Source organism: Lobosporangium transversale (genome assembly GCF_002105155.1).
Source record: "Lobosporangium transversale strain NRRL 3116 chromosome Unknown BCR41scaffold_58, whole genome shotgun sequence".
NCBI classification, from domain to species: domain Eukaryota; kingdom Fungi; phylum Mortierellomycota; class Mortierellomycetes; order Mortierellales; family Mortierellaceae; genus Lobosporangium; species Lobosporangium transversale.
In genome coordinates this window covers 80,368-99,574 of record NW_019029036.1, presented here as the reverse complement: position 1 = coordinate 99,574, position 19,207 = coordinate 80,368, and the positions used below count along the sequence as shown (strand labels likewise).

General features: G+C 40.9%; 6 protein-coding genes across 6 annotated transcripts; 3 read left to right on the top strand and 3 right to left on the bottom strand.

Moving 5' to 3' along the window:
* Positions 1–1,244: 1,244 nt before the first annotated feature.
* BCR41DRAFT_287779 (hypothetical protein) lies at positions 1,245–2,171 on the bottom strand (the record flags this gene model as incomplete). The annotated part of the gene is made up of 2 exons (XM_022020298.1): positions 1,245–1,555; positions 1,898–2,171. Coding segments are annotated over 2 exons (585 nt in total), but the record flags the coding sequence as incomplete, so codon positions are not given.
* Positions 2,172–3,507: 1,336 nt separating this feature from the next.
* BCR41DRAFT_198942 (hypothetical protein) lies at positions 3,508–4,874 on the top strand. Its single transcript, XM_022019869.1, has 4 exons — positions 3,508–3,976; positions 4,268–4,311; positions 4,576–4,587; positions 4,676–4,874. The coding sequence occupies exons 1-3, from the start codon at positions 3,580–3,582 to the stop codon at positions 4,582–4,584; spliced, it is 450 nt and encodes a 149-aa protein (XP_021876462.1). The 5' UTR covers positions 3,508–3,579; the 3' UTR covers positions 4,585–4,587; positions 4,676–4,874.
* Positions 4,646–6,499, top strand: BCR41DRAFT_198951 (hypothetical protein). The gene has a single exon (XM_022019870.1). The coding sequence runs from the start codon at positions 5,077–5,079 to the stop codon at positions 6,070–6,072; it is 996 nt and encodes a 331-aa protein (XP_021876461.1). The 5' UTR covers positions 4,646–5,076; the 3' UTR covers positions 6,073–6,499.
* A 1,429-nt stretch (positions 6,500–7,928) lies between these two features.
* Positions 7,929–10,248, bottom strand: BCR41DRAFT_425973 (Metallo-dependent phosphatase-like protein). The gene is made up of 7 exons (XM_022030660.1): positions 9,878–10,248; positions 9,470–9,560; positions 9,286–9,347; positions 8,784–9,008; positions 8,476–8,625; positions 8,227–8,348; positions 7,929–8,075 (listed from the first exon to the last, which is right to left on the bottom strand). The coding sequence occupies exons 1-7, from the start codon at positions 10,019–10,021 to the stop codon at positions 7,937–7,939; spliced, it is 933 nt and encodes a 310-aa protein (XP_021876460.1). The 5' UTR covers positions 10,022–10,248; the 3' UTR covers positions 7,929–7,936.
* A 2,261-nt stretch (positions 10,249–12,509) lies between these two features.
* Positions 12,510–14,903, top strand: BCR41DRAFT_425972 (ceramidase; the record flags this gene model as incomplete). Its single annotated transcript, XM_022030659.1, has 2 exons — positions 12,510–12,882; positions 14,131–14,903. The coding sequence occupies exons 1-2, from the start codon at positions 12,792–12,794 to the stop codon at positions 14,901–14,903; spliced, it is 864 nt and encodes a 287-aa protein (XP_021876459.1). The 5' UTR covers positions 12,510–12,791.
* A 216-nt stretch (positions 14,904–15,119) lies between these two features.
* BCR41DRAFT_362878 (hypothetical protein) lies at positions 15,120–17,270 on the bottom strand. The gene has a single exon (XM_022025794.1). It carries the CDS (start codon positions 17,232–17,234, stop codon positions 15,168–15,170), a length of 2,067 nt encoding a protein of 688 aa, XP_021876458.1. The 5' UTR covers positions 17,235–17,270; the 3' UTR covers positions 15,120–15,167.
* Between the last annotated feature and the right edge of the window lie 1,937 nt (positions 17,271–19,207).

The window sequence follows — 19,207 nt, the reverse complement described above, 5'->3', positions numbered from 1 at the left end:
TCAAGCGGCGTCATCTAGCTGAGCTTGATAACAATTTAGACAGAGCCAGATTTAGTGATGCTAGTGATAGTGAAGACAAAGAAAGTAAGTGCTACCAGGACTCAAACTTTGTATTAAACGTCAGAGACAACGGCGAGTAAGTAACTTCTAGACAAATAAGCTCAAATAGTTTACAAGATGAAATAAATATAAGGGATCGTTTATTATTATTCCAAAACCTCGTTGAATAAAAAAAGGCATATATAAACTGGATCTTGCATAGTGCATCATGGATGTAGTTCTGATTCTGGATGAGGTGTCATCTATCTTTGGTCAGATGACAAGTGTTACCGCCATGAGAGGTTTTCACAAGGCTAATAATGATATATTACGAGACTTCATTTATTTGTTTCTGTGGAGAAAATGAACCCTGAAATCAAAACAATCTCCTTTAAGCTTGAAAAACGAACTTCACTTTGTTCCAGCTCTCTTGAGAGCTACGAGAGTTCATTTGAAGTGGATCAGATTAGGCCCGATAAGAAGTTGGTCATCATTTTGTATCATAACCAAATCATCAATTTAATCAATGTTTTTTTACAACGCTAGAATGATAAAAGGCTCGATTGTCTTATATTAATATCTAGTTACTCTCATGAAACACAAGGAAAAAAGCACTATTGATTCATTGTTTGATAACACTTTTCCATATCGCCGTATTCCATATCGTCGTCCTCATCATCCTTCTCATCCGTATCACCCTCATCAGCTTCCATCGCGTCGCCTATAGCTATATTTCCATTTGCTGCCTCATGTGGACGTCTGACTGAAGCAGTAAATGTTTGAAGGTGCTTTGTTTCTTTCAGCTTGATAAGGCCTCTTGTGAAGAGATTTTCCACAGGGCTTGCGTTAGCGGTTTGCGAGTGAGATTTTGAAGGATTTTCTTTATCATAGAGGCTCAGATTATCGAACTCCTTGAGGGTTGCGAGGATTTCATTGATATCACCGCTTGGAGGTTTTACGGCATGTTTGGTGCCTGCGTAAGAAACATCAAACGCATTTCCCATCTGCTCTCCAACTTGTCCGAGAGAGTGGATGTTGACCGACAGCGACCCATCTAGCACGTCCCAATTTGCAGCCCTTGCTCTTGCCTGGTGCATCTTTTTGATGAGCAGGTTATTATGCTCTTGATAAAGATCAGTAGGTATCCAGCGGTTTTCTTGGCCTGTAGTATTTACCAACCATGAGGACATGACAGCTTTTACTGTCTGATCGGTCCAGGTGTATTTGAGACCGCGCTGTAATCGCAAAAGCTCATACGCATAGTTCTTTGTACCCCCAACCTGACAAAAAATAGTGACCCATACTAACATCTCATGTATGCGCCCAGTGTCTCCAGCCTTGATAGCAGATGATAGCTCTATATATATAAGCATATCCCTTATGAATAGAGCAGCGTTCATAGATACGGTCCCATTGAGCTGCTCCAGTTCGCTTAGCTCCATAAGCTTGTCCAGAACAATGTCTATACGCTGCTCGAGTTTTTCTTGCAGAATATAGTCGAGCATGCCCTGTACGCCTGCTTCTAGGTCATCGCTGAAAAATATTTAGACAGTAGTTATCAGAAGCTAAGATAAGTGAGAATAAGATGTGGGTCCACACACCACATCCATGGGGTATTTATTCATTTTCTGGTAGAGAGACTCGTACCAAGTAACTACATATCTATCTAGAAGCGACATGGGATTATTCAGGAACCATGTCGGTGTTTTGTCGCGTCTCTAGTGACGCGTTATTATTATTATATTTTTCTTAGCGTATTAATTTTAGGAATTCCCCTAGTATGTTCCTAGTGTGTTTTTAGTATTTTTCTTAATCTTATAGCTGGGCCGTTATTATCTTGTATATTGAAATATACAACAATCGCATCCTAGGTCAAGCCCCCACGCGCGGATTACCATGGCATCAAACGTATGTTGAAGAAGTTCATTTGTTGCGTAGAAATCAGGCCCATCAAGGGTGACACGATTCCTCCCTAGCATTGATGCATAGAAAGCTAGTGATCCTGGCACTCCTATGTCACCATAGTGGGTACGTAAAATCGTTGTAGCAAGCATCATCTGCAGATGAAAAAGCTCTATCACAGGAATCGCCCAATCAAATCTCTCGTAGGACGAAATGTCATCGCACCGTTGCTTCTGCAGTGAATGGATTCTGCTCACCGTAAGCTGATCACCGGAAATCAGGACCCTTTCCCCATTGAACCAATCAGAGCAAATTTAGGTGTACCTTTCATCACAGTCTCCAGAACATCCCTATTTGCATCAAACGGTTATAGATCCTCAACGCAAAGAAGCCGAGCAGGATTGGTATCTCGTTCTTCTTCTGCAGTCTCCTTTGAGATAATAACCGTTGCTGCGGTTCCACTCTCAAATAAGTCGCGGTTGTCGAGCCGTTGATCATGCTTACGACAGGCCATATTGATGTTGTCATAGACAACGTGAAAGGATTCGACCTTGACTTTACCTTGGACGCTTTTGAGAGTGTCTTCGGACAATGAACCCATAGCCTTGAGGATCGATTGATGAGAGATCGACATCCCCGCCTTCGATAATAGCGTGATGAGCTTCCGTGACGCGCCCTGATGGAACAGAATAGCCCAAGCATCATTTGAAAGTAATTACAGTTGCGATTGCGGAGAAACGCAAAGATTCTGACAACTACAGGCACGACTTTCGATGGGTCCCTCGAACATGTTTCATTTGCATGCGCAATACCTGACAAGAATGCGCAAAGAACAGGAGCTTTGGCCTTGAAAATCCTGTCAATAGACTCGAGCTCAAACTTTTCAATCTTCTCCAGTGTGATATCGCTAGCCGGGAATCGCAAGGCTTTAAACTGGGATGCCTGTTGCAGCTCGTCTTTGACATAGCTGAGGACAAAATTGGTGGCGGCACGAACTTCTCTCTTGGTGTTGGGAATCTGTCATCTGACCCCAGAGAGAGATAGTTTCAGCAGGTCCTTCACTGTCGTTATAGTAACGAACTCTCGTTTTGACAACATTATCTTCCGATGAGAAACACGCTTGCAAAAAGGTCTTGAGCGATAGTCTTTGTCTTTTCATTTCATCAAAGACTCGCGTCAATTGAGTATATATATATATTTATATTGTATATTTATTTTTTAAGGAGGTAGTGGTAATCGGGTGAATAAATGAGATTGTGAAATGAGAGCAAGAAAAACAGTAGCATGCTTCACACATAGGCTATTTTCCTGTGACCTGTAGGACTTTGCTTGAACAAAAAAAAAAAAAAAAAAAAGCTATCCCCTGTAAATGACTTAGAAAAAAAGAGCCTTTCCTAGCGGTGTGTTTGACTTAGAGAAGTGTCTGTAAGAACAAGCCACATTTGCCTTTCAGCATGTGCATGTGCACATGAACTTCGAGTGACGAGCGTTAGTGCAATGCACAAAAGCCACACAGGCTGGCGACAAACCTTTTTTTTTTTTTTTACCTAATTACATCCTTTAACACTTTGTCCCATTCCAAACTTCTCCTATTTTCTGTCTTCTGTCTATCTTTGTTTTAAACAGTTTGACATCACAATGCCATCACCTCCAACTGAATCGTATGAAAAGAAAGAAGGAGCGAATGAAGTGTCTTCAAGCACCAATGAGCCTAAAAGCCCCGAGCCAGCTGAGCTAAAGATTTTTTGTATTGTTGATGGAGAAGCAACATCTTTTCCTGTAAAGATTCTTTCCAATAGTTCAGTAGGTGAACTCAAGCAAGCAATCTATCCCAATATTACTGTGGATCCAAGCGTTAAGCCCAAGGACCTCACCCTCTATAAAGTTTCCATCCCTGACGAAGGCAAGACCGTCGTCGAGTCAGAAATCGAGTCAAAAGAGGCTCTTACAGTCGCATCAAGGGAGCTTGGGGACATATTCAACTCTGAACTTCCAAAGGAAACTATCCATGTTCTTGTCAAGCCACCACAGAAAGGTATGTATTTGGCTCTTGATGGACTGATTGTTGATATTTTCAGCCGATGGAGCTTATTTTCTGTCTCACCATGGTTATGTAATACCCCCAAAGCCATCCTTCCTCCACCTTGGATTGTCACAAGTTATCCGCAGTTGCGCGCCATCAAAACATTTCCTGCACTAAAATTGGTGGCAATTACAACTGCGCAGCACAACAATCCACTTTCGTATTATTTCAACTGATCTCATCAATGCCTCTTTTCAACTTTTTATAAACACTACTCTTCTTTCCCACTCATATGTATATCAGCTTTTTCCTTTATTGTGATACTGGCTCTTCCGCTGCTGCATCAGGTACGGCTCCGCTGACAGATTGAATGGATTAGGCTTTTAAAATGATATTCATTGTGTACATACCAAGAGGTCTTGACAACTTATTCTAATTCTACTTTTTATTTTTGTTCTTGTTATTATCTGGCTTGACTTGTTTATTTATGAATCAGGTATATCATCTTTGACTTTTACTTTTATTCTCTTGCTCGTGAGTTTGTTTTAATCTGCTATTTCTTTTTTTTTTGCAAATCAATTTTCCTGTACTTCTTTGATGGTGCATTTCAGGGCCGATAACTGGTGAGTGTCGATCGAGCAGCTATTGTTGTTATTCAACATACGACTTGATGTCTAATAATCTTGTCTTATTTGGAAACTTGAAACATAGTCGAGAATATCAAAAGGATTGTAAATACTTTCCTAGCGCCTAAATCGGAAGCAGCCATCAATCTTACCAAGTTTGTGAAAGGTCATTCCGACTTTGAATTGCCTCGTACGACTGGTAATACCGCTGGGTTACCGAGGGTTTGGCTTCGAGGCGAGAATAGGCCTGCCAACAATCGGCCGAACCTACTATTTCTGGATTTACCAGATCTCTCTCAGGTCAACATATTGGCGGAGCGACCTATTTTAAAGGGAATTAAAGATCTGATTAAGAATAATACTTCAGGAATCGTCCCCATTTTCGGAGTGAGTGGATGCGGCAAGACCCGTGGCGTGCTTGAGCTATTATCTTGTCAATGGGGATTTTACTTCAACGCTTCTGGAAATGACTTGGGGTCGGGTGACATGACTTTTCTACTTAACGAGATTCCGAATCAACTTACGGAAGATCGAAGCGCCAACAACCTTACAGCTAGGGCATTAACGTTCATACTATTGCTTGCACGACTAAAGATCCTCCAATACTGCTTGCAAGTTCCGGATAGTAAGAGTACGTTTACATGTGCAAGATGGACTATACTCCAAGCTTGTCCTTACATATTCGACTTGGATGTATTTGATACACTTTTTCGAGCATTTTACGAACTAGAGTGGAAAACAGGAACAACCTTATACAACATAGTAACATTTGAATTTGATGAGACCCAGAGACTTCTTGGTCTTTTTTCGGGTGCTTCAGGATCCACAAGGTTTTTAGTAGTATACGATGAGGCGCAGGTCCTTGGTGAAGCTTGCCTTAACAAATTTGGGTTGGCAGCGGAAATGTCTGCTCGGCCGTTGCTTTATCCTATTTTGCTTGGAATTCGAAGCATCGCAGGTAAGGAGGAACTCACGGCCGTCACTACTGGGACAAGACTCTGTATTTACACTCTTACATGGGTAGAGAAGAGTGGATCTATTCAGGAGGGATACAGGAATATAATCATTTCAGAATTGCTCGAATCATTCATGGAATATCTGAAGTTTGAGTGCATGGAGTTCCCTGGATGGGTTGGTTATGAGTCAGTCAGTACTTATATCACCAATCTTAAGGGCCTACTTAAGGACGAAGCCGCGAAAACTCGCCTAGATGAACTCCTACCACCACAGGCTGTTGAGTTGATGGTGAAAAAACTTGTTGGCCGTTTTCGTCCAATCACCAAAGCGATTGAGAGGACCATCGAATTCAACACGAAAGATGGATGGAAGCGAGCAGTCGATCTTGTAGAAAAGGATCTTGTCTCATACGATTTATGTAGAGAGAAAGCCAACCTCTGCTATGAACTTATTCGGTTGGAGAGAAAATTTACTCAAAATATTAAGCTAGCCAAGGATTTTAAGAATCCGATGCTCAGCTCATGAAATTTTAAAGCTACTACTCTTTCAGCGCTATATGTATGGAGATACGAGTATAGTACTTCCAAGGGCAGAGCCTTTGTTAGTGGAACACGCTCTAGGTAGGTTCAGTATTGTCGGGAAGAAAACAACTACTGTGGTAGACGAACCATTTGTGCTGGCCGCAGTAGAAAACTATTTCAAGGCGCAGGACCCTGAATTTGTAAATAGTTTAAAAGCATGGATGGAACAAACAGACAGTCCTCAAGCCCAAGGACGTGGGTGGGAGCCGATGATGATTGGAGTTTTCATGGATGTATTTCAATCAGGATCAGAGAATAAGAATCTTTGTAACTGGGATCACAGCCCAACGATCCGTTCTATGTGCGAAGAGCTCGATGGAGATGCAGAAATAGTTGGTTTGCGCGATAACGGCAACCAGGGGATCACGCATGAGCATATTTCAATGAAGGATTTCATGTCTGCCCATGTTAACAACAACTCAAGACACGAAGATATGACTGTTCCCCCGTTTTACTTCCCGTCAAATATGCCTTCAGGGCCGGATATAGTCTTTTACATTCGAATCCAGGAAAAAATCTTCCCTGTGTTTGTGCAGCTCAAGCTTCGACATGCTCTTACGACTTTTGAAGCTAATAAGGCCGTGGATACAGTATCGGAAAAGAGTATCAAGACGCATGTTGGGGAACTCAAGAATTACTGCCCTTGTAATACTTTTGTTAGTATAGTAGTTGCGTATCCTGCCAAACTATTAGACAGCGTGAGTCGCGTACAGGGGCTTTGTCCTAAGGAGGTTGAGGATAGGGAGAATATGCTTGCAAGGTTGCGCAAATCTAAAATGCCTGAAACGGACCAGGACCTAAAACAAGTGTTGATCAGGATCGATCAGAAAAATATTCGCAAGATTTTTCCAGCGGAGCATGTTGATTTTCTGGATACAATCAAACGCAAGTTGGAAGATGAAGATGCTGAAAACCAAGGCAGCCCTTTGAAAGTTATGAAAATATGAAAAACATCTGAACAGTTGTCTAGCTCAGTAAACTCATTCGCAAAATAAAAAGAGTGTGTGTAACGAATCGATAAACAATTCTTTGCACAAAAAAAACGTCAATACTTTTTTTTAAAAACGTAATGCTGCTAGGCATATTGTATATTGTATTCGCAATATTTGTCAGAAGCGCGCAACCCATCTACTTACTATATCTCTATGGAACTGTATACATCCGAACACTGCCACATGCGTTGTCTGCAGATGAAACAAATTATAACATGAGGCAAGAAATACACACCTTGCTGTGGCGTCTTGACAAGAATGAATGTTTTAGGGCCTAGTCAGCTCATCTAGTTCGGAAAAAATCGCTGTCTCGTCCTTGAACCCCGTCTTGTCCACGGTGAGATTAAAATTTACATTATCATTGCGGTCCCTTTTGAGATTGACTGTTCGCCAGAGAATGACTGAATATTTGGAAGAAATCGCCATTGGGAAAGATGGTTTTTTTTTTTTCCCCCATGACAGCGACAGATTAATATCGTTCTTGATTCGACTGGCTGAGCAGATCTGGTGTCCTTCTCAGTCTCTCTGTTTGGTAGGGGTATAGATTAGAAGTTGCCTCAGTAAATCCTTGTTCTTGCTTTCGCTCCTCTGATTTCTTATAAAAAGTCGAGTGATTCTCGTTGAAAATTCTAATGAAGGTTTATTATGAGCCTCTTGGTTTATTTTGAATATTACAGCTAACAGAAATACATGGTATGCTCTTTTTTTTTCTTTTCTGTTTAGTTTCCTGTATATATATATTTATATATATGTTTGTTGCATTTTGTTTGTGTTTTGAGTATGCTTTTTTTTTTTTTTTTTTCTTTTTCCTTGTATTCACAAAAAGTAATCTGGTGGTCCTTCTCTTTGAGGAGTTGCTCGTGAAGCCATTGAATTACGTTCAGAATCTCTGAAGATCGTATAACTCTTGTTGAGACTAGAATCTATCTCCAATATAGCCGCTACATTGCCACATCTAGTTTTTTTTTTTTTTTTTTTTTTTTTTTAAAAAAAAAAAAAAAAAAAAAGAGACCACCAACAACGCGATATGTATTAGTTAACAATTTAAAAAAAAAAACCTTGTGGAAGATGTAAGAGTATGTTTGAACATTGTGTTCTTTTTTTACCTATAACAATAGTTGGGTGCAGACCACACAGTGACTACTGTGTCATCAAACATCAATTTGTAGCCCTCCATGACCAGCTGATGTGCGCGAGCAATAAGTTCTAATCCGTTGTTATGTAAGAACTACAGAAAACAATACAATATGTATACCATAGAATAACATTGTCAGCGTACCATTGCAACCCAAACGAACATGATAATCAAAGAAAACAAACGCTTCCTGTTTACAAAGCTGTGATGAAATCCTTACAGGTTTAGCTACGCTTTCGCCAAACAAAAATCCTGCACCACGGGGACTAAGTCCCCATCCTGTACAAGAGTCTGGATCAGGGTCTGACCAAAGCAAGTCGCACATTGCACCATTATGAGGAACTTCTTGCATTCTATCAATCGTCCGGATCTACAATCATATCATCCGAGGAAAAAAAAAAAAAAAAAAGTTCAGCAAATAGTCTCATCAAAGAAACACTCACTCCTCACTACAATGATCTTCCTATTCCTGATTCTGATTGGTTCACAAGATAGCAGTAGCAATAATAGTAATAATATGCGCTATACCTGATCAATGGTGTTGATAGACGGTGAAAGACCTCCATGTACACAAAAGATACGATCATCAATGATAGCAGACAAGCTCAGGTAGTCAAAAATTTCACAGCAATATCTCCAGACGTTGGCGGATCCGAATTTTGTAAAACACTCGTCGTAAAATCCATAGACTTTAGTGATCTGTCGTGATTCATGATTGCCCCGAATAAGCGTAATCCGATCTGGATATCTGACCTTTATATTTAGATGAGGAGGAGGAAAAAGGATAGTGTGTTGATAAAAAAGGCAAAAAAAAAAGAAAAAGAAATGTCGTCAGTTATGAGAAATCGCCGACCAATATTCAACGCAGATCGTGATTCGATTCGCAAGCTCGGAGATACAGCTGCCAAGCATTTTTTTTTTTTTTTTTTTTTTTTTTAAAAAAAATATATATCACACGACAACGTAATCAAACTGGACTTGTAACGGTCCTCATGTAAGAAATTGTATGCTATTCTTTATGGTTTTTTACCTTGAGAGCCAACAGAAGTAAAAATGTCTCTACACTGTGATGTCCTCTGTCAACAAAATCGCCTGTTGAGTGTATGAAAGGCCAGAGGAAACAAAAAGTGTTTATGAGTGTTTCAATGCTAGTGTTTTTTTTTTTTTTTTTTTTTTTTTTTTTTTTTTTTTTTTGGAACAAGTTTTCTACATACCCATGAAAAGATAGTTAGTTTTTGGGCATTCACCACCAACTTCAAAGAGTTTCTTGAGATCCCAAAACTGACCGTGGATGTCACCGCAAACCTAATAGAGCAAAATTTGTAAAAAAAAAAAAAAAAAAAAAAAAAAAGGGTTGAATTTATGAGTGTCAATGGTGGTTCATCCTTCATCCCGATCAATTTTACGCTGCGATGCTCAGTTCTTCTTTGAAGCTTTGTGATGCTTTCATGTCATCATTCATTGTTCATTCTTCATTGAGGTCCAAGCAGCGAGAATTATTGCGCAGTAAAGCTCCATGTCTCGTTATGGCTATTGCTGTTACTGCTATCATTGTCATTGTTCTCTAATTTGCTATGCTTTTGTTTTTCTTTTTTTTTTTTTTTGTTCATTCTAGAACGTACAGTCACCGGTGCATCCACGCGTTGAACATTACTCTCTTCAACAAGGATCTCCCTGGCTTTTAAGCATAACTCCTTGACTTCAGCTTCTGTGATGATTTTGCATTGAAGCAGTGTCTGGATTTGACGATCTAAATCGGATCCCATTTAAAAAGGCTCTTTTTTAAGGAGGGAAAACTTATAAGGGAAAGGGGTATAAATAAGAAAGCTAAAAGAGGGAAGGAAGTATTGAGGATAAGGACAAGAAGATATCTATGCAAGGTAAAAAAGAGAAGGACAGAATGAATGAACGAACGAACGAATGAATAAATGAATGGATGGACAGATGAATATGTTACAGTGCGATGAGGATGCAATGAAGGAATGGGCAAAAAAAAAAAAAAGAGAGAAGACCCTTCAATCTAACATTCTTTTTGTTTTTTGACTCCTCAGGCACTCTTGGAATAGGCAATCTGCTAGATTTTATCACGTGCCAAAACACGTTTTAGTGATCTGAGGAAAGGATGTTCTACGCAGTGCTTCTATTTGAACTGAAGCTTTGTCAATTATGATGTTCCAGATTAAAAAAATAAGTATCAATTGACAAAGTTTCAGTTCGAATAGGAGCACTTGGTTCTACGCTCATTATCTGCCAGGCACAAAAGTCATCACAACTGATGGAAACTTACGGAGGCAATATGAGCGTCTTTTATACCATCGGAACTCAATAACGGGTTCACCCAACCGCCAATTAAACAACTAATTTGAGTGAGTGTCTCAATCCCAAGTGCATAGGAGCCGCACGGAATCGATCGATTTGTCTCCCACAAGAACACTCAACTTGCAAAATACATGTCATGCAAATACGCCCCGTTCGCTCCCAGCACAAAACGCATTCCCGCAACTGTAGAACAATCTGGGGCCGACTATACAAATGTTCGCCACGGAACTTGATTCTAAAATCCTGGACTCTCTAAAGAGAAAACTCTCCAAGGCGACATTGACTACATCCAATTGGACAAGGGCAATATAGTATCTGACCATCGGAACGATGTCAACAACGACACCACTCACGCTAACGCGGATAGTAGTGCGCTCATTGTCACCACAGAGCCCCGAGATCTTGAACAAGAGCCAGCATGACGCTTGCTGGCCCGGAACATCGATGGTGCCAGGACTTCTTGATCCAAGGCCTCAATAACGATGCCATGAAAGTAATACTGGGCTCGGCCTCAGAGCCCATAGAGGGTCTACGCTATCATCGGTGTCAAAAGAATCATGTGGACTCTATCAGAGCCAACCCAACAGTAGGGTAGGACAAATGAGCTAAAGGATAGTTAACCCAACTGATAGCATATCGTGCGCAGATCAAAAGTCTGTACCTAGATAAAAAGTCTTTGAAGGAACCCCTGTATTCAGCAATCTATTCAAGATCCTCAAGGCCAGTCAAGTCAGGTCAGTCAAGTCAGCCCAGCCAAAGACGCAGGAATCGACATTGCGTTGTCCCATGATCATTTCAGAGTAGAGCTTTGGGAAATAATGACACTAGTAGCTCTTTCATTTTCCGTCCTGAAACCCAAGTTTTTATATAGTCCTTTCTGCTTGCCATAAATGCAAACAATCTTCGTTCTTCATCTCCGTTTTAAGACGTCTGCTTGCTTAACATTATGTAATTGTCTAAGGGTTCAAAACTATAAAGTCCCCGCCGCGCAATGTTCAACACTTAGTCTCTGTCGATTGTTTTTGTTTCAGTAAAGTTGCTACATCCAATGACAGTCTGTGCGGGAGGAAAACCTTTCTTCTGTTTGTATGCAAATGTATAACTTTTTTGCTGTCAGCAAAACCGCTTAATCGAAGTTTTTGGGACGGACCATTAAAGACAGACCTTTTTTTGGAAATTGCTATGGGCGTGTGTCACATGGTGCCGGTTTGGGGCCCAGTATTTTTTTTTCCGTGAATAAAAAATAGTTGACGTCGTCATTGTCACAGTTCATGCACTTGTATATTATATAATCACTCCCCCACGTCCAAACAGTGGACTTGAAATCATTGGTTAAGACTAACACTATTTTAAATATCGGAATAACTTTATAACATCAGTAATAATAATAATAATAATAATAGCAATTTAATGAGCATACTTTACAACTTTTACAATAGTCCCTAGTCCTTCGTCCCCAGTCCTCCACTCCCCCCGCCCTCTCCCCTTCGCCGTAACTTTTGCTATTACTGTTGCCTCGGCATTTTTTATCATTTGTTTTTATTAGGAGAGGGATGGCGCAAGAGCGAATAAAAAACAAACAACTACGTGGTTAGCATTGGCATTGATCGGCGTTGGCGTTTACGTTTGTATCTACAGTGGTATAAGCTTATTACTTGCTTTGTGTGGTTGGCCTTTTTACATTCTCAAGCCCTTGTTGCGCAAGCTCAAAAAAATGCGCAATAAAAAAATAAATAAATAAATAAAAAAAAAACCATGCATACATCATTTGCTCGATTTACAGGTCCATTGACTTTTTTTTTTTTTTTTTTTTTTTTTTTTTTTTGGCTGAACCCATGTGGCCAACATCAGGTTCAATTGATACGTGAATCAGTATAAAAACAACTTTGCTTCTTTTCTCTTTCATCTTTTTCTTCTTATTCAACTCCTCCTTCAATTCCCTTCATTTTCATCTCTTCATATTTTTTGCTTTTTTCCCACCTGGATCGTTGTCGCCCCATATTCTTTAAAAAAAAAAACAAACAAACGATAATTAGTCTTCCTTACCACTCTATTCTTTCTAAAAATCCCCACCCTTCTTCCCTATTTCTTTTTTCCTTCCTTAGAGTCGATTTCTATCCTCTCTCTCATTGTAGAACAACATTCTTATTTTAACTGGATATATATAATACATATTCTTTATCCAATTCCTTTTATTTTTTTTAAGCCTTTCAAGCCATGATTACTTCGACATCGTACCATTCATTCAATAACATTACTGACTCAGGTTTGCCCCCCTCCGGATTCTGGGGTTATCCTACAGCTTCAGGTAAAGGAAAAGAAAATTTAATTAAAAAAAAATAAAAAATAAAAATAAAAAAAATTTTTTTTTAATATGAAATGTAATAAAAACAAAAATTCTTGTAGCACCTGAACCGTGCACTAACTGCGTCAACTATTTCTTTCGTCTCTCTTTCTCTCTTTTTCTCTATCTCTCTATTTCACTTTTTTTTGGAATCTTTAGTGGGTAAGAATCTATTCATTTGAAGAAAAAAAAAAAAAAAAAAACTACGAACTGCGGAAGTCTGAAGAAGAAAAAACCAAAAAAAAAAAAAAAAAAAAAAAAAAAAAGACACGCGATATCTTCATAATTGGACTCGTGTTCCTCTAACTGATGAAAATAGAAAAAGGAAAAAAAAAAAAAGGTCATGAGAAATGATCAAGAGTTGGGGAGGAAAGAGAAAGGGGCAGGGAGTTTGAGTAAAAAGTCGAGTGGTCGACTAGGTAATGATGATGACTGACCACAACAATCATATGCAGCCGATCATGGTGGTGAAGTGGGCGGAAGGATGACTAATTATTATTATTATTTTTTTTTTATTGTTACAAAGGAAAAAGCTGCGGAAGAAAGGAAAAAAGGAAAAAAAAAAAAAAAATCAGACAGTATGAGTTCAAACAAACAACTGGCACTTTTCTTGTTGGCTGATTGATAGCAATCATTGACATCAATCATGACAGGGATGATTTATGGATGATGTGAGGGTGGTGTGGGGGTGGTGTGGGGGGTGATGGGATATCTGACATTTATCAGGAAGCATGCGCATGACTCCGTGTTGTACAGGACATGTATTTGTATAAAGAATACTTTAACATTGCATTGGACAATGTCGAATTGTGCATGATCGGCCATTGTGTAACCGTCATTTTTTTTTTTTAGTTTAGTCCTAGTCATTTGGATTGGTGGCACATGTCCAGTCCAAAAGTATTTTTTACTAATGTGGACCTGAACCTGAATTTATTCATATTCTGTCATCATGCAGCAAAGAAAACACACACAGCAAAAGGGTACATTTCGTAATTTAAAAAAGAAAAAGAGAGATAGAGAGAGAGGGGGAAAAAAAAAGAGGTAACTCGAATCAAGATGCATGGATTGGGAGGAGGAAGATGGTCACAAGGATCAAAGTTAACGAAAAGTGCGACAAGCTTGCAATACGCATTCCAATTAGACATTAGACCATGTCAATTAACCTGGTTTTTTTTTTTTTTTTTTTTTCTTTTTCTACATCCTTATCCATAGATTGGTGTGAACAAAATTATGTAAAGTCACATTACATTGCAGAGTACTTCAACTCACTCTCCTCCTTCTCAATGATCCTTGTGGGTCTCGCCGGAATGTATCTCCATGCCTCATTCGAGAAACGATTCCTGTTCGCCTTTGGTTCCATCGTGGTGGTCGGCATTGGCTCCATTGCCTTTCACGGGACCTTGCTCTTCCCTCTACAAATGCTGGATGAAGTCCCTATGGTCTATTGCGCCCTAGCCGTTGTTTACTGCTGTGTCGAGAACAAGCCCTATCGTCGTTATGGCCCTTGGTTCCCTATCGCCCTCACCCTCTACGGCGCCTTGACCACCCTCATTATGCTCTATGCCAATGGTCCTGAGCATCATCTACTCGAATTCATTGTCTTTCAATCTTCTTTTGCCTCCGTCATCCTCGTCATCCTCTCCAATATCATCAAGATCTATGCCCGTCTACAGATCCATGAAGAGCCTATCAAGAAACTTTGGTGTCTCGCCGGTATCATTGGCGCAGTCGCTTATAGTTATTGGAACATCGACTTCAGGATGTGTGATCTTATGGGAAACCTGCCCTTTGGTCTTGCTAACCCTCAATTCCATGCTTGGTGGCATGTCGGCGCCTCCGCTAGCGCTTATATCGTTTGCCTGTTGATTTGCTATGACAGAGCGTCTAATCTTAATCGTCATCCAAGTATCGAATGGAAGGCTGGATTCCTACCCTATGTCACCGTCGACAAGCCCTTGGCACCAAGCAAGGCTAAACTTCATTAAAAAAAAAAAAAAAAAAAAAAAAAAAAGGGGGTTTTAAGTTAAGTAAGGCCTTCACAAGCGTGAATGTTGGTCCCAACATTCTGTTGTATCATATTCAGATAAAGATGTAAATTTGTTATATATATATAACTCTGAGAACATCGTCCATTGGATCTTACGCACAAGAGTGTCTTTGTTCAGTGTCTCCATAAAAGAAATAAATAGTATTATATTGTACAGATGTAAAAAAAAAAAATTATTTCTCTGATTTAAAATTATATACATCTACGATGACGGTCGTACAGCCGCTTTAGAAACTGTAGTGGCGGTAGTAGTAGTAGTGGTAGTGGTAACGGTAGGTGTAGTAATAGTTGCAGAGTTCGGCATGGTAGAGACGAGAGTTGCTCCTTGGACTGAAGTGATACTCACACTGGCAGACGGCGAACTCACAACGGCCGCTGCTGCTGTTGTTGCTGTTGTTGCTGTTGTTGCTGTTGTTGTTGTTGTCGATGTTACCGTTGGTGTTGTTGCTCCAACCGCAGAAGAAGAAGATTGAGGAGTGTCTGCAGCGGTAGTTGTAGAAGCCATAGTAGTGGCGACATCTGTCCCTGCTGAGACACTATTGCGCTGCTGCTGACTGTGGCTTGCTTCTCGATGGGCATTAGAACGGTTACTACTGCCATTACCATTATTGCCACTGCTATTGCTGGGTTTACTACCATTACCCTTACGATGTCGATCATGCTTTTCATGTTTCTCATGTCGTTCATGATGGTGGTGCTGTCCCAAAGATTTCGATACTGCCGTTGATGGTGTTGATGTTGCTGTTGCTGCTGAGGTATTAGAAGCAGCGGCCGACGCTTCTGCTCCAGCCTGGTCTCGTTCAATCTCCCTATTTAGTTCTTCTAATTGCCCTAAAACGAGTCCTACAAGATGATCCTGTCGCTCAACATCCCAACTAGCTCTTTCTAGATCAAACCGGCTCTTCCTTCGTGCTTCCATGAGTCTATCCTCCTCTGTTCTTAATCGCTTCAACTCTTCGCGATATCGCTGTACTTCTTGTTCTATCTCTGGTGCCCATGATAGTTTCGTTACATCGACAACTGTACTCATGATTTGTTGTTGCTGTTGCTGTAAACGCTGCTGTGGCGTCAGTTGTGTTGAGGATCCTTGGTTGGATCCTCCAACGTTGGCTGGTCCATTTGGATTGTTGTACAACGCAGAAGATGAAGATGAAGCGTTTCCTGACGAAGTTTTGTATGGGCTTCCATTATAATTGCTGCTAGGCCCCAGGTTGGAGGACGAATGTGACAGAGGAAGGCCGGATGAGGATGAGCCTGAGGCCGCTGGAGGTGGAGGTCCAGAGGAATGTCGTCCAGGATACGGCCCCGAAATACCACTGCCTCCACGACCCATTCCAGGCATAGAGTCACGATCCCTATCACGCTCTCGGTCGCGTTCACGATCACGATCCCGATCCCGCTCTCGCTCACGTTCTCGTAGCTCTCTGTCCCTATCCCTATCTCGCTCACGTTCTCTTTCTCGATCTCTCTCCCGATCACGATCTCGGCGATAATCAAGATCATATTCTGGAATTTGTCCCGGTTCTGGAACAGGCGAGAAGCTTTTCGCTGGCACAGCACTAGGACGCTCAGATGATGAGGCCGCTGATGATGATGACGATGATGCCGCTGCTGGTGGTGGTGGAGGGCCGTTTCTCCGTGGAGAGTCAGCTGCAGATGGCGAAGCGAGTCTCGAAGTGGAAGTTCCAGACCGTGAGGTTGATGAAGATGCTGGAGGAGGAGGCAATTGATGCGGTACAGGTCTTCGTGCAGGCGGTGGAGGTGGATGGGCATGTGGTAGACGTAATTGATTGTGGGGCGATGGGGACTGATATGCGGAAGATGATCCATAGTGGCGACTAGGAGGGGGTATTCCATGTCCTAGATGTCCTGGAGAGCCTCCGCTCAGATGTCTTGAGCGGGGAGGCGGTGGTGAAGGTCGATATGGATGATAAGGATCTCCTCTGGAATAATAATCCCGCTCACTCCGATAGTACGGGTGATGATCCCTGGAAGAATAATATGAAGACGACAAATGAGGTGGTGGCGAACGATGGGAACCGCCTCCAATGCGATAATGTGCATCGCGATGGTAATCAGATGAAGACATCCCGTACGGAAGGTCTCCCATGGGTGATCGTGATCGGGTTCTGCTTGCGCCATTACCATTGCCACCGCCACTGCCTAGTCCACCGGCAGGTCCTTGTCCAGTAGAGCCACTATACCTCTCCGTCGAGGATCCGCGATGAGATTCACCTGCTGAACGTGAGTATGGGCCGTGTCTGTCCATGGCGTAACGTCAGTTTTCTGGACTCAGGCTGGAGAGGGAATGAGGTGAACTGAAAAACAAGAGCATCCAGAAAATCCCTAACTAGTTTTGCTTAACAAATGCGCTAAAACTTCTTAACGTCATACTCGTGTCGCACGTGCCTAGTCTTGGGGTTTTTGTAAGAGGCTTTAGTGCAAATAGGGAGGGTCGAAAACTATGATATGGATGAATATGGATGAGCTCTTTATATATCGCAAACTACTGGGGCCTACAGATATCTGGATGATTCATAAAGAAGCATACTTAAAAGTCAACATCCAAACACTTGGTCTTAGCCAGCTATCAAGACGATATGAAACCTATGATATCCATTTTGAAAACAATCAAGGGGAAAATACCCCTAAAATGTTGCCAGAGCTGCGTGCCTGAGGCGGTGACCTTGGGAAAGGTTCATGATACTTGTAGAACATGAAGTCCCTGGCCTTTCCATCAACAGGATCCGCCATCATGGACGACTAGAATGACTGTGGCAAGCTTTGAACGACAGTATATGATAGATACGTTGCATAGCGAGGCACAAAGTCTCGTTATTCCAGAATCGGAGCAGTATTCATAGACCATTCTTAGAATGGAAGAAAGATTCGCACCGTTTCTTTTTTTTTTATTTTTTTTATTTTTTATTTTATTTTTTTTAGTGATATTGCGACTATATTCATTAGGAAACTTTAGATTCCGTTAAAAATTCGTGTAAGGATCCTGTGTGTGTTATGTTATCCATTACTCCATTGCTCATTCTTACTGTTGGAGAATGTGTTGTTCTTCACCGTCCACTTCAGAGTGCATCCTTTTGATTTCGCATGACATCAAATGCATAATCGTCCTTATTGACCGACCGTCGCGACTGAACTGAATTTCAGTTTTTTTTTTTTTTTTTTTTTTTACTATAGTCAAGGGAGTTTTTTTTTTTTTTTTCCTCATTTTATTTAAAGAAGATCCCTGGGATCATCTATTTTTTCATTCCCATTACTTACCATGATCCTGACATGTTCCGATCTTGGCATGTATAATTTTGATTTACAGTAGCGATAACAGTACTCATGCAGTATGGGCGCAGTCATCTCTCCAGGCATCCTTACGCATGGATTCGTGAAGCGATGTTTGACAGTGAGGACCTTGGGAGAGAGAGAGTTAGGGAGCGCGTTGTACTCACCCTGTACACACAGAATCCATGTGCCATCTTTGTAGATGGTATTGCGAGGAGGAAGGAGGAAGGGGAGGGGCGTTTATGGAAATAGTTGTTCATCTTGTGTAACAAAAAAGAAAAATATTTTTTATGGACTGTTGCGCGCAACCACATTCCGCGGCTTACGAAATACATCTTCAGCTTCAAACAGGTCGCGCTCTGACCATCGTGAGAGAAAAACATGGACTTGTCTATATTTTATAGGCATAGGCATTGGTGTTTTCATTGTCAATATCTCTATTCGAGACTCGTAGAAACACATCCTCATCTACGCTCCATATTGGCAAGAGCAAAACGTGATTTAATAAAAAAAAAAGCTGTTCGAGGAGTCCTTAAGATTACCAAATATAATGGAAAAATGGAGACACAACAAGCCATTGCTTGTGACACAACATCCTCATCGCTTAGCTGCTGTCCATACTCTTTTTCTCTTTGTTGCCTATGCCTTAGCAAAAAGAACCCTCCCTATGGACAAAAAAAAAAAAAAAAAAAATGATTATGAAATGAAGTGATATCTAAAAAATGGATCTAAGAAATAGATGGTAGACTTACTTTTTTCTTGTTACCTACCGCCCCTGGATACTGCATGTACATGGAAGAAGAAAGGAGGGCTCGTTACTGGTCTGTGTGGTTTTAATGCGTGCACGAACTCTTTTTTTTTTTTTTTTTTTTTTTTACCATTTTGTCATGCTGTCATTTGTCCGTTCTACATTTCTTCAAATCGTAGGCACAAATGCTCCAGGTATATATT